Here is a 14,829-nt window from a genome sequence, read left to right as displayed (position 1 = left end):
TTAAAAAAAGGAAGAGAGCAACCAAACCAAAAACCAAATCTGCCAATGATAACAAGTGCTAAAAACTATACTAAGAAAAAAACAAAAATGGACAGAACCCTAGGACAAATGGTAAAAGCAAAGCTATACATACAAAATCACACAAAGGTGCATACACATACACACTCACAAAAAGAGAAAAAGGGAAAAAAATACATATATCGTTGCTTCCAAAGTCCACCGCCTCAATTTGGGATGATTCGTTGTCTATTCAGGTATTCCAGAGATGCAGGGTACATCAAGTTGATTGTGGAGCTTTAATCCGCTGCTCCGGAGGCTGCTGGGAGAGATTTCCCTTTCTCTTCTTTTTTCGCACAGTTCCTGGGGTTCAGCTTTGGATTTGGCCCTGCCTCTGCGTGTAGGTAGCCTGAGGGCCTCTGTTCTTCGCTCAGACAGGACGGGGTTAAAGGAGCAGCTGATTAGGGGGCTCTGGCTCACTCAGTCCGGAGGGAGGGAGGGGTACGGAGTGCGGGGCGAGCCTGCAGCGGCAGAGGCCGGGGTGACGTTGTAACACCCTGAGGTGTGCTGTGGGTTCTCCTGGGGAAGTTGTCCCTGGATCACGGGACCCTGGCAGTGGCGGGCTGCACAGGCTCCCGGGAGGGGAGGTGTGGATAGTGACCTGGGCTTGCACACAGGCTGCTTGGTGGCTGCAGCCGGCAGCCTTTGCATCCCGTGCCCATCTCTGGTGTCCGCACTGATAGCTGCGGTTCGCGCCCTTCTCTGAAGCTTGTTTAGGCGGTGCTCTGAATCCCGTCTCCTCGCGCACCACGAAAACAATGGTCTCTTGCCTCTTAGGCAGTTCCAGCCTTTTTCCTGGACTTCCTCCCGGCTAGCTGTGGCGCACTAGCCCCCTTCAGGCTGTGGTCACGCTGCCAACCCCAGTCCTCTCCCTGGGATCTGACCTCCGAAGCCCGAGCCTCAGCTCCCAGCCCCCGCCCGTCCCGGCGGCTTAGCAGACAAGCCTCTCGGGCTGGTGAGTGCTGGGCGGCACCGATCCTCTGTGCGGGAATCTCTCCGCTTTGCCCTCTGCCCCGCTGTTGCTGCGCTCTCCTCCGTGGCCCTGAAGCTTCCCCCCTCCGCCACCCCCCGTCTCCACCCGTGAAGGGCCTTCCTAGTGTGTGGAAACCTTTCCTCCTCCACAGCTCCCTCCCACTGGTGCAGGTCCTGTCCCTATTCCTTTGTCTCTGTTTTTCCTTTTCCGTTTTGCCCTACCCAGGTACGTGGGGAGTTTCTTGCCTTTTGGGAGGTCTGAGGTCTTCTGCCAACGTTCAGGAGGTGGTGTTCTGTAGGAGTTGTTCCACATGTAGACGTATTTCTGATGTATTTGTGGGGAGGAAGGTGATCTCCACGTTGTACTCCTCCGCCATCTTGAATTTTGGCTAATAAGTTTGTCTTCCTTGTTTTAAATATCTAAAAGTGAGAATCACCTTACTTACTGAATGCTTACTAGGTGCACTCACTGTGCTAGATGCTACAATGGTGGTTGACAAGACAGTTAAGATACCTCTTCTCATGTGTTGCTTTACAGACTTTACACCACTAAAGTAATCCTTCTTGTTGCATTAACAGTTACACTTTGCATTTAAAAGTTAACAAGTGTTCTGTTGAGTTTTAATGAGTTAACGCCTCTGTATATAGACCTTCGTATTTTTTTTTAAATTTCTGTTTTTGTACTTGTGTATGAATTCTTTCTAGACTCAAACGGACATCACCAACAGCCTATTGTGATTGCTGGGAGAAATGTAAATGTAAAACTCTAATTGCTGGACAGAAATCTGCTCGGCTTGATCTACTTTATCGCCTGCTCACTGCTACTAATTTGGTCACTCTGCCAAATAGCAGGCAAGTAGTGGGATTTTTAGGACATAAATAGAGTTGCAAAAGCACAGCATAGGTAAGTAGCCTCTCCCCCTCCTCATAACACTGTGCTGTTTTGCAGGGGAGAGCACCTCTTACTCTTTTTAGTGCAGACAGTTGCGAGGCAGACAGTAGAGCATTGCCAGTACAGACCTCCTCGAATCAGGGAGGATCGTAACCGAAAAACAGCCAATCCTGAAGGTGAATTAATTTGACAGTTATGACATATAGGAAAAGCAGTATGTTTATTTCTGCCTTACCCACTATTTCTTTTCTTTTTCTTTTTAGATTCAGATATGCCTGATCATGATTTAGAACCCCCAAGATTTGCCCAGCTTGCCTTGGAGCGTGTTCTACAGGACTGGAATGCTTTGAAATCTATGATTATGTTTGGGTCACAGGAGAATAAAGACCCGTATGTATTCATTAAAATTTTTTTAGAGTAATTTATTTCCCACGTTAGTGTAGGCGATTACAGTGCATTCTGTCTTTCTTTCCCCTCAAGTCTCAGTGCCAGCAGCAGGATAGGCCATCTTTTGCCAGAAGAGCAAGTATACCTCAATCAGCAAAGTGGCACAATTCGGTTGGACTGTTTCACTCACTGCCTTATAGTCAAGTGTACAGCAGATATTTTGGTAAGTCCTTTGAATAGTTATTTACAAGCACATGAAAAGGATGTTTTTTACGTAGTTTCCCATAATTTTACTAATCCAAGCTCCCAAGTACCAATAAGCTCTAATTAAATAGTACATTAAGGGGAATGGAATTTTGGGGGTGATTTAAATTTCTCATTTTAGATCAATCAATGAAAGCTCCTTCTTTCATTCTAAATAAAATCCTAGAGTGTATTAAAAATACAACAGTATAAAAATGTATGAAGCAGTGTTCAAGATTAATAGTAACTCAGTGCGAATTTTTTTTAAATATCTCTTTTTGCTGTGAAATTAGAAAAGAATGTAAACTATAAAACCCAGTGCTGATGAGACTTGGACACTGATGAGGTGGCATTGCATTTGGTACTCCTTTGGAAAACAACTTGTCAGTGTCAAGAGCCATAAAACTAACATTGCCTTCAGAAGTTTTCATAAAGAAATAATCTACAATATGAGAAAGAAAAAATTGTGTCACAGAATAATAATGCAAAATTGAAAAACAGAAACACTTTTATGGATCCAATAATAGAGGACTATTGACTCAAGTCAACCACTTACTGAAATGTAATGCAGTGATTTAAAAATAAAGGTTATTTTAAGTAACATTTAAAAAACAACAGGGAAAACAACGTGGAATTGGGTGTTCTCTGTAATTCGTAACTTTATGATACACCATGTGTAGAAATGTGACTAGAAAGTAATGGTTAAGTGAGAGGGATGGGATTATGAATATATTAATATAAATATTTGAGTCTACTCTGATTGATGTTTTGGTAAGTACCCTGTACTAAGTGAAATATATTCTTTCTCTGATTTGATATATTAGGTATTGTTCTGCTAAGTAGTAATTGATATTCATAGGAGTTTGAGACTAAAAAACAAGAAATCAGACATTTGAGAACCACTGTAGGTCAAGCGTAGTTGTGGTGGGCATGTGGCATAAATTAATCACTGACATTGTAATTGTTTTGGTTAAATACATTTTGATGTTTTTATTATGAAATGTTAATATCGAAAAAGTGTTAGAACGTTTTCCTTTATGAATGTCTAAACATCTTATGAGACGTCTCAACATTAATAGAGTGGATTACTATTTTTAAAGCTTTTAGATACTCTACTAGGTACACTAGTGAAAGAACTCCAAAACAAATACACACCGGGACGTAGAGAAGAAGCTATTGCTGTGACAATGAGGTTTTTGCGATCAGTTGCAAGAGTTTTTGTCATTCTTAGTGTGGAAATGGCTTCATCTAAAAAGAAAAAGTAAGGCATTCTTTTTTATTTTGGCTTCTATATAATTTTGCTCACATTTTTTTGTGATAGTGATAAAATTTTGTATATGAAAGGATTCAGAAGATTCCTGTATTTCCCTTTTTGCTCTAGCAACTTTATTCCACAACCAATTGGAAAATGTAAGCGTGTATTCCAAGCACTGTTACCTTACGCAGTAGAAGAATTGTGCAATGTAGCAGAGTCACTGATTGTTCCTGTCAGAATGGGTATTGCTCGTCCAACTGCACCTTTTACTCTGGCAAGTACCAGCATAGATGCCATGCAAGGCAGCGAGGAATTATTTTCAGTGGAACCACTGCCACCACGACCATCATCTGATCAGTCTAGCAGGTAAATTTCTGTCTGGTAACAGATTCTGATTAATTCTTTCTCTGGAAATGTCACAAATGTTACTAAAACCTTTGCATAAGCACTTTAAAAACTACATGTGTCTACACATCTAAAGTAATAGATCTATAGTTGTGGGGTTTTTGTTTGTTTGTTTGGAAAAGCACTATTTTTATTATGCCAGTAAAGTAATCTGGTAAGAAAGTTTACTTTAGACTTCTGTACTTCATTACTTTCTGGTTTTTCTTATCTTTAAATATAGCCTGCTATAAGGCCAAGTTGAAGAATGCAAAGCCTTGTTAACTTTCTCTGTGTCCAAAGCCTTGGGTTAGGGGGCAGCTTGTTATTATATAATCTAAATAACAACCAGAATGGTGGCATTTAAAAATATTCTCTACAACCATATTATATAGGATAAGGCTAAAACAATTCAATAATAAAAATGTTTCTAGTTATAAGATTACATATTCTTTTTTATTTTTTAATTTTATTTATTTATTTATTTTTATTTTTGGCTGTGTTGTGTCTTCGTTTCTGTGCGAGGGCTTTCTCTAGTTGTGGCAAGCGGGGGCCACTCTTCATCGCGGTGCGCAGGCCTCTCACTATCGCGGCCTCTCTTGTTGCGGAGCACAGGCTCCAGACGCGCAGGCTCAGTAGTTGTGGCTCACGGGCCCAGTTGCTCCGCGGCATGTGGGATCTTCCCAGACCAGGGCTCGAACCCGTGTCCACTGCATTGGCAGGCAGACTCTCAACCACTGCGCCACCAGGGAAGCCCAAGATTACATATTCTTAAATCTCATTTTTCTGTTTGTTTGATAGTTTCCCTAACTAGGCTCTAAGTTTGCTGAGTCAGAATGTTTAGAAACTAAAATGTTCTGGTGTCTTTTATCACAGTGCTTCTCAAATTTTAATATGCATGCAAATCACTTGGATATCTTATTAAAATGCAGAGGCTGATTCTGGAGGTCTGCGTGGGGCCTGAGATTCTGTATTTCTTAGGAACTTTCAGGTAGGACAGTGCCAATACTTCTGCTTTAGGGGCCACACTTCTGAGTTGCAAGGTTTTAGAGGTCTTTCGCAAATATTTGTATATTTTATTTGGTTTTCTCAAGTCTGATTTTGTTATTGTGTGCATGTGCTACTAGTGTTTTAATAAGGATCTTTTGGAGCTGAAGACCCTTATTCCTCTTTTCTGGAAAACAACTGTGTGTTAATAAAGCCCTTCTTTAGTATTTGGGCCAGTTCCCAAGACTTGTTCTTTGGTTTTCATCTGTGTTGTTGTTGAGTGTCTGCTCTCTCTCATTATTCTCATCATTACTCCATATGATGCCAGTATGTATCCCAAGTTTGCTTTTATTGTCTGGTCTCCTAGGACACCCTGGAATCTAAAGTCCAGGTTTGTCTATAAAAGTTTTCCAATGGTAGCCTTGTCACTGATATACTTCCAGGATTTGCTGAGAACTGTAATAAATCAAGCTGTATGTTTTCAGACTTGCCTAACGTGTCTCATTATGCAGTGGTTCTGCGAGCAGAACCTCCTCTGTGTGTTCATGCGATGCTTCTGATCCTGAGGCCCTGTGAGGAGCCCCCCATTTACTTACTTGGTATCACCTGGTGAATTCTTTGTACCCTTCCCTTGGTTTTGTTCCAGAACATAAAAATTTTTATCTGTTGAAGAGATTTTGGGATCATCTCATCTATAAACAATGCCCATAGCCTGTTCCTACTGTTTTCAAGATTTTTTGTCAGCTTGCCCTGCTTCTTAGTTGTTTTATTAAAATACTGTGCACTCTTAAACTTTCCTCTTCATTCTTCTTGGTTGGTTCTTTGGCCGATCTCTGATGTCTTCCCAGAAGGTCTCATATGATAATCAAGAGATAATAGTGCTAATGTTTTCTACAACTGTTGATATAATATAGAAGTCCTTCATTGTAATAAAGTACAATCACTCCTCATAAGAGTGTATTTTGACCAGTGTTCCAAGAATGTATTAAAAAGTACACACTTGACCAGTCTCTGGGATTTCCCATATCTTGGATGGTAGATGGTGTATATCAGCGGTCCCCAACCTTTCTGGCACCAGGCACCGGTTTCGTGGAAGACAGTTTTTCTACGGACCGGTAGTGGGGGGTTGGGGGGGATGGTTCAGGCGGTAATTCGAGCAGTGGGGAGCCCCAGATGAAGCTTTGCTTACTCCCTGCTCCTCTCCTGCTGTTCGGGCCCGGTTCCTAAAGGGCCGCACGGACCAGGAGCGGTGCTCGGCCCAGGGGTTGGGGACCGCTGGTGTATATCACTCCATTGAGTGTAAAGTCTTGAGTTGAATAGCTTTGCTTTTTTATGTTGCTTCCCTCCACCTCTTTAAAACTCTTCTGTCCTTATTAATTAATCTGTTTCTACTCTACCTGCCAAATGGTGCGTTATTGCAGAATGTGGAGAACTGAAGGGAGGGGATGATTGGGGAATATTCCCAAAGGATGGATCTGGTGACAGTCATCCAGACTTCCCCGAGGATGTAGACATAGATTTAAAAGATGTAGATAAAATTTTATTAATAATGGAAGACTTAAAAAACATTGGAAATACTTTTTTCAAATCCCAGAACTGGGAGATGGCCATTAAAATATACACAAAAGTTTTAAGGTATGTGGAAGGCTCGAAGGCTGCTACTGAGAACACAAGTAGAGCAAAGCTGCAGCCTGTCGCTTTGAGCTGTGTGCTGAATATCGGCGCTTGCAAACTGAAGATGTCCGATTGGCAGGGAGCAGTCGACAGTTGTTTGGAGGCCCTTGAAATAGATCCAGCAAATAACAAAGCACTGTACCGTAGAGCCCAAGGATGGAAAGGACTAAAAGAAATATGATCAAGCATTGGCTGATCTTAAGAAAGCTCAGGAGATAGCACCAGAGGATAAAGCTATCCAGGCAGAATTGCTGAAAGTCAAGCAAAAGATAAAGGCACAGAAAGATAAAGATAAAGAGAAGGCAGCTTATGCAAAAATGTTTGCTTAATAAGGAATTCAGTTTTGCTTAAATATGCATTGATTATATAAAGCAAATAAGACAATTTAAGGGTTTTGTCTATTATGTATGATCCCTAATGTGTTCTACCATTGTTTACAGTCTAGGAATGTGGGTAGGGATTCACTCTTAATAGACCAGTGTTACAAAATATGGTGACGTTGATTTCATTTTAAATGGCTCTCTGCATTACTCACAAAGGATAATGGTGTCCAGTGTATTTTAAACTCCTAGACACATCTTGTTTTAATAAACAGATGAAAACTTAAAAAAAAAGAAAGAAAAAGAGAACCACATCTCATAATAACAGCGGTTACTGAAATTTTAGTATGAACTCGAGGAACTTTCTTAAGCATCATATATGTATTTAATCTAAAATCTGTTTTTAATTTTCCCAATAACTAATAGATACCCACTATCATCCTAATTTTAGAAGTGAGGAAACTGAGGCTCAGAGCAGTTACATAATTTGTTCAAGGTCACACAGCTGTTAAAGTTTAGAGATATTTGGAGGTAATTCTAGATAGATATTTTCCTTTTTCCTATATCCCTGTATATTAGATGGCAGAGTAGAGAGAGAAATTGCTGCTTTGTGCTTACTGATAGTGTTGATGCATTGGATTAACCAACACCGAAGCCCACCCTACTTCATAGCACAAATTGCAGTCCTAAACTCTCACGGGTGCCGCCTTGTAATCAGAAGTTCTCTGAAGAGACTTTTTCCTGTCCCCATCTAGCCATGGCTGATGTAGGTAAACCTCTTGAAACCTGTTGCTCTTTCTTGATTTATATTTGGCTTTATGTATGTGAGGGGGGACAAAGGAGGGGATTTCTATGACGTAACTTCTACTTTGCTTAGACCCCAGACCTTTTCCTGTGAAATCTATGGCTCCTGAAACTCTAGCCTAAGAGACATCAGCAGATACCTCTGGTGTAAATGGTGGCACCATTATCACTAGGATAGTTGTGCTTTGTTTTTGTTTAAATATTTTATTTAGTATTTTTAGGTGTTCCGTAGCAAGAGGGATTTCTCTGCACAATCTGGCAAACTGCTGGAAATAGGAGTCCCCAAAACTTGAAAGTATTTTAACAACTTCTGTTAGACTGGATTTCAGGACTGTGGTGCTTCATTGTGCCAGGAAGTGGGGAAGAAATTAAATCATGGTGTGAAGAAAACTGAAGCTCATTTCTAAATGGGGAGTTACAATATGTTCTGTGTATTGGCGGTATCCTACCTACTAAGTTCATAACTTCTTAAAGTAACTACTTTGAGAATACTATTGGTCTCGTGGATGTTTGTTCCAGGCTGTTTTTTTAAAGAAGAAATACTCATTGACTGGCTTGACATAATGTTGACTTTTATTTTTTAATATTGAAAATGTTGAAATCTTAGTGCTTGGAAATAGCCTTATCTATTTATATTTTCCCTTTTTCAAAAATATTAATATATAATATTAGTTTTGGGTATACAACACAGTGCTTTGATATATTTATACTTTATAAAGTGATCACTGAATTAAGACCAGTTACCATGTGTTATCTCTTCAGATTTTCTTTTAGCCTCTTCAATCCACTGTCTGAATTACCAGTTACTTAAATTTCTAGTATTAAACAGCAAATTTCTGTTTATTTGAAAGCAGAGTGTCTAAGTTGACTTTTCACGTGTAACTGGTTTGATTTTCATTTCTCAGAGCCGCGGAGGTAAGGAAAGAACACTATCAGTGTAAACACTTAAAGGTCCTTTCATCTCTTTTAGACTGTGTTTCTTAATCTGTAAATAAAGAATAATAGTTAGGTCACAGGGTTATTAAACAACCATCTTCTGATCTCTGACCTGCATTTTAAACTGCATTCTCTGGTTCTCCTCTTTTATAACGGAGGCATCTGTCCATTCTTGGCTGTTTCCAAGTCACATTTTTAAGAAAGTGAAATTTTGCCACCAGTCATCTTTTGTTATGATTCTATTTTAAAATCATACCTTTGAACTTATTTTTTTCCCAATACTCATCAGCAGGTCAGTGGTTAATAAGCTGATGCAGAGTAGGTCATGTCAGTCAAGTCTTTTAAAAAGAGTAGGTCACAGCACACTTTCATTAGTGGATGAATGCTGCTTTTCAGAGCCTTTGGAAGTTGAAAGGTTTAGCAGTGGAAAAGGAAAAATTTTCCCCGTAGAAATGCTTCAGTGGGAAGGACTCATAAAAGTATGTGCATTAACACAGATTTGAAATGACTTACTAAAAAGTAAAAACAATTCTGAGATTTATAAGTTAAATCTCTGGTAAAATGATTTCTTTGGGGTTCATATTATCTGATATACCATAGATTAATTATTGTCGGTTTCCAAGAAATTTTAGGTCAGATTTAAAATAGCATCCTAGCAAGTGAATCACGTTGAATAACACTGAGAAGCATAAACGTCTGAGCTGTATATCAGAGGTGTGGCAGCAGTGTGCTCATAACCTGATTCCTTACAGCTCCAGTCAATCGCAGTCATCCTACATCATCCGGAATCCACAGCAGAGGCGCATCAGCCAGTCACAGCCTGTTCGGGGCAGAGATGAAGAACAGGATGATATTGTTTCGGCAGATGTGGAAGAGGTGGTTTTAATTGTTTTAACTGTGGTAGATGAGAGGCTTTTATTTGGGAGGGAAGGGGAAAGTAGTCACAAGAAGTTTATTAATAATAGCTTAACTACTATTGGTAATAATAGCTTACATGTATATGCTTCCACCTTTTAGACTTTTGTTATATGTTCTCATTTGTGGTTATACATCTTAAAATATGTTAGTAATCCTTGATTTACTGGATAATAAAAAATTAGAAACATAAACTTGTTCTACTTAAGGGTTCATAGAAAAGATATTCTCAATGTTAAAAAAGGTTTTAGTAGTTTTGTGCAATGTATTCGAAGGTAGACAGGGTACTGCATATTATATAAATTTTATAATTGCAGAAGTTTAAAAAAACATATACTCCCAATACAGTTTTTATACTTCTAATTTTAAGGTTCTGTGTATTGACAGTAATCATAAACTTTGGGATATGTGGGCCTAATTTTTGATACCAAAGTATCACTAGCAACTGAAAATTTTGAAAACTGCTTAGTGTTACAATTCCCTATAGTTAGGGATCTTTGTATTTTAGTTTACTAAATGCCGTGGAGAAGTACTGGTAGAGATGTGGGTTTATTATGTACTTTGATGGTCTACAAATAAGATCTGGATTTAGGTTGAGGTGGTGGAGGGTGTGGCTGGAGAAGAGGATCATCATGATGAACAGGAAGAACATGGGGAAGAAAATGCTGAGGCAGAGGGACAACACGATGAGCATGATGAAGACGGTATGCAGGTTATTTGAGAAATCATTCAGTATGAGAAAGTCGGGTACTTTTAAGAGATATTAATAGAGAGAAAAGTGTATTTGATGTGTAGTGAAATGTTCATCATATTTATGCCAGGGGATTCTGTAGTATCAGAATTTGAGGAGGTAGCTATATACATATGTAGACATAAATATATATACTTTTATATATTTACATGTAGAAAATAATGTATCCTCTTTCCTTTTACCTTTTGGTTTACACTTTCTTCTTAAAAGGCTTTTAGAAATTAAAATAATCATAACCACATAACATTTGAAAATTAGAGAAAAGGAAAATAAATAACCCATAATCCCACCCAGATGCTAACAGTTTGTATTTTCACTTTCAGTCCTCCCCTGTACTGCCCCATTCCCATGCATGTCTTTTAGATATTGTATGTGTAAATTTTTTTTACTTTGTTTTTTGACTTTGGCCTTTTTGCTACATAGTCATCATAACCATTCTTATTAGTAGCCATAGGATGGACTTTTGGGGATCAGCTTTATTGAGGTATGATTGACATACAATAAACTGCACATGTTGAAAATTTATAACTTAATATGTTTTGACGTGTATGTGAAATACAAAGGATACACATGTTTAACCTTCCCCTCTTGGAATCCCAATATGTAAAACAGATGAAAATGGAGCAGTGGAGCTACCAGAGCTCTGTCCACTGGCTGGAGTACTCCTGCCTAACATTTTTTACCTAAGGCTGTGCAGGCCAGATTTTGAATCTGTGTCTACTGAGTACCATAATTTACCTGGTCATTCTTCTGCTAAGCGGGCAGTCGTGCATACTCTAGTAGTTATCACTTCTCTCTGCGCCCCCGACCCCTCCCAGTTCCCACCCTTACGATATTCTAGCTTATCAGCCTGACTTGATCCACAGTGAGTTTGTACCTTTTCTTATTATTTAAATATATTTGCTAGGGAGTGACATGGAGCTGGACTTGTTAGCAGCAGCTGAAACAGAAAGTGACAGTGAAAGTAACCATAGCAACCAAGATAATGCTAGTGGGCGTAGAAGTGTTGTCACTGCAGCAACTGCTGGCTCAGAAGCAGGTATGTTACCTTCTCTTAGCAACTTTCTTGCTTATACTAAGGCTGTGTGTGTAGAATTGGTTATACTGTGCTCAGTATAATATGCACAGGGGTAGCTAACCCTTTTGTTAACTTCATCCATTTCTCCATAGATATTAGTGAAGAAGATTATTATTTCAATGACTTTTTTTTTTTTTGCTTTTCTGGTTTTTAAATAATGGATTATTTCTAAGGTTCATTTAAGAGTTCTAGTTAAACTATTTCAATGATGGGTTTTGTGGACTATTGGATACGGTCTGGCATTCTGTTTAATATGTATATTTTCCTGAATGCGGGGGTACACTGTAATTTTAGATACCAACAAACTCACAATGATTTTGGTTTTAAACATTAAAAACTTAGGTGCAAGCAGTGTTCCTGCCTTCTTTTCTGAAGATGATTCGCAATCAAATGACTCGAGTGATTCTGATAGCAGCAGTAGTCAGAGTGACGACATAGAACAGGAGACCTTTATGCTTGATGAGCCATTAGAGAGAACCACGAATAGCTCCCATGCCAACGGTGCTGCCCAAGCTCCCCGTTCCATGCAGTGGGCTGTCCGCAACACCCAGCACCAGCGGGCAGCTAGCACAGCCCCTTCTAGCACATCCACACCAGCAGGCAAGTCTGTAAACTTGGTGTTCCTAAGGTTTAAAAATTATGCATGTTCCTCTAGAGAACAAATTAAATAATTTCAGAATAGTTCTTCATTGATTTGCTGAGTTCAAATACAAAATTCTCTTCCCTAAATTAGTGTGGTTTAAGAAAATGCTCATTTACCACATTTACTAATGTAATTGATCTTTTAGTTTATTTAAATATATACAGTGTTAGTGAAACACAATTAGCAACTAACATTAGCTTATTGTGGTTGTCCTTTTTTTTTCCCTTATAGCAAGTTCAGCAGGTTTGATTTATATTGATCCTTCCAACTTACGCCGGAGTGGTACCATCAGCACGAGTGCTGCAGCTGCAGCAGCTGCTTTGGAAGCTAGCAATGCCAGCAGCTACTTAACATCTGCAAGCAGTTTAGCCAGGGCTTATAGCATTGTCATCAGACAAATCTCGGATTTGATGGGGCTTATTCCTAAGTATAATCACCTAGTATACTCTCAGATTCCAGCAGCTGTGAAATTGACTTACCAAGATGCAGTAAATTTACAGGTATGAAACCACTGCAAAGTTACTCATTCAAATATATTTTTTGGCTGTCTGTTATGAGAATTCCAGTATAATGGGAATTAATGTTACAAGTACTTAAATGTCTATATCATACTACTCTATCGAACTTAACTTTATCTGGATAGTTTTAACTGTTTTAGTTTGGTCTTTGTAGAACTATGTAGAAGAAAAGCTTATTCCCACTTGGAACTGGATGGTCAGTATTATGGATTCTACTGAAGCTCAATTACGTTATGGTTCTGCATTAGCATCTGCTGGTGATCCGGGACATCCCAATCATCCTCTTCATGCTTCTCAGAACTCAGCTCGCAGAGAAAGGATGACTGCACGAGAAGAGGCTAGTTTACGAACGCTTGAAGGCAGACGGTATGAAATTCTTTGTTTATGCTTGTATGTTTAGACAGAACCCTTAGAGCCTAGAAGTTTAGAGCTTTTTGATTGCTATTACGTAAGACCTCACTCTGTTGTAAAGGAGGAAATACGTGCCTTGCATTACTTCTTTTAAATTGTTGTGTAGTTGAAGCAAAATAAGTTATAATCCAAGCTATTTTTTAAAAATTCATTCATGTTGTAGGAATCTGATACTAAATTCTTCTCATTTTTGAAGTAGTTGGTCTACAGCCTTGTCTCATTCCCCAGGCCTCTCCCCTTGAAAGGCATATATTCATAGAAAGACTTATTTTGACCATGATTAAATATGAATATACTTTGTACTTGGGAAGGAGAAAGTCTGTGTAATTACCTAAGCTGCTCTTTGGTTTCTAAAATCAAATTTCTTTTTCTACCTCCTCCAGCCTGTTGAATCATAATTAAAGTATATTTGTTTATGTATTTATTGTGTTCTTTCTATTCAGTTATAAAATGACCTTTTTCAGGACTAGAAATTAGCCCAAACATTGAAACTAGATTAGTGGCAGTGCTATATAGTGAAAATGTCCCATCCCTGAAGTCGAAGTCCTAGAATTTGTTTCTAGCTTTGGCTCAGGCTAAACAACCTTGCTACTTTGGGTGGACCATAAATGGAGGAAAGACAAGGGTCTAGGAGACTACTTAGGAAATTTAACAAGACTATGGTTGGAGTCTGCAAGAGAAGTAATAGTTACCAAAATAGGGCAGTGAAGGCCAGTGAGGAGAGAGTGCTGAAATCATACAAACAGAACTTAGGGCCGTGTTGGGGGATGGAGCAGGGAGGAGGCAGAATTTACATCTTCTGAATGTAGATTCTGAATAACTAATACGAAAATTAAAAGAAAAATCTAGAGGAGTAGAGTGGACATACCTGCTTTTGAACATGCTGAGAACTGGGAGAGGATTTAGTGGAAATGTTTAGTATGCAAAATTGAATGCCTGGCGAAGAGACCTGGATTAGAGATAAAGACTTGAGAGGCAGCAGCTTTCCTGTCCGAGGAAGCCTGCTCCACCAGCAGACACAAGCCTTGTCTTCATTAGGCTAGTCACCACGCCAAAGAACACAGATATCTGATAATAGGTTTTCACTGGTGATAGGGTTCCCTTTTCTGTCTTGCTCCCACTCTCACTCTAATATAATAGCTTTATTGAGATGTAGTTCATATACCATACAGTTCACCCATTTAAAGTATACAGGTCCACAGTTTTGGGTATGCTGTGCAACCATCATCACAATTAATATTAGAATATTTTATTCGTTTCCACAAGAAGCCCCATACCTATTAGCAGTCACCTCCCGTTTTCCCCTACTTTCTAATCCTAAGCAACCACTGATTTACTCTCTGTCTCTATAGATTTGCCTATTCTGGACATTTCATATAATGGAATCATACAATATGTGGTTTCTTTTACCTAGCATAATGGTTTTAAGGTTCATCCATGTTTAGCATGTATCAATACATTATTTCCTAGTATTCCATGTCACATTTTGTTTTTCCATTCATAAGTTGATGGACATTTGGGTTGTTTACACCTTTTGACTATTATGAATAATGCTGCTATGAACAGATTGTGTACAGTTTTTTGTGTAGATAATGTGTTTTCAAT

General features: G+C 39.0%; 1 protein-coding gene and 1 pseudogene across 5 annotated transcripts in view; both read left to right on the top strand.

The window, feature by feature from the left end:
* UBR5 (ubiquitin protein ligase E3 component n-recognin 5) overlaps window positions 1-14,829 on the top strand; it is a 142,054-nt gene that overhangs the window by 101,396 nt on the left and 25,829 nt on the right. For all 5 annotated transcript variants that reach the window (XM_061172198.1, XM_061172195.1, XM_061172197.1 and 2 more), the window contains 12 exons: window positions 1,735-1,881; window positions 1,979-2,097; window positions 2,185-2,311; window positions 2,402-2,531; window positions 3,652-3,812; window positions 3,933-4,172; window positions 9,661-9,784; window positions 10,416-10,527; window positions 11,482-11,613; window positions 11,995-12,252; window positions 12,527-12,795; window positions 12,968-13,179. In XM_061172198.1, coding sequence (XP_061028181.1) covers window positions 1,735-1,881; window positions 1,979-2,097; window positions 2,185-2,311; window positions 2,402-2,531; window positions 3,652-3,812; window positions 3,933-4,172; window positions 9,661-9,784; window positions 10,416-10,527; window positions 11,482-11,613; window positions 11,995-12,252; window positions 12,527-12,795; window positions 12,968-13,179 — 2,031 coding nt within the window. The remainder of the gene's footprint in view (window positions 1-1,734; window positions 1,882-1,978; window positions 2,098-2,184; window positions 2,312-2,401; window positions 2,532-3,651; window positions 3,813-3,932; window positions 4,173-9,660; window positions 9,785-10,415; window positions 10,528-11,481; window positions 11,614-11,994; window positions 12,253-12,526; window positions 12,796-12,967; window positions 13,180-14,829) is intronic.
* LOC133077428 (peptidyl-prolyl cis-trans isomerase D-like) lies at window positions 6,568-7,177 on the top strand (annotated as a pseudogene).

The sequence above is a fragment of the Eubalaena glacialis genome, chromosome 17 (genome assembly GCF_028564815.1).
Source record: "Eubalaena glacialis isolate mEubGla1 chromosome 17, mEubGla1.1.hap2.+ XY, whole genome shotgun sequence".
Taxonomy (NCBI): domain Eukaryota; kingdom Metazoa; phylum Chordata; class Mammalia; order Artiodactyla; family Balaenidae; genus Eubalaena; species Eubalaena glacialis.
This window is presented reverse-complemented; position numbering and strand designations above follow the sequence as displayed.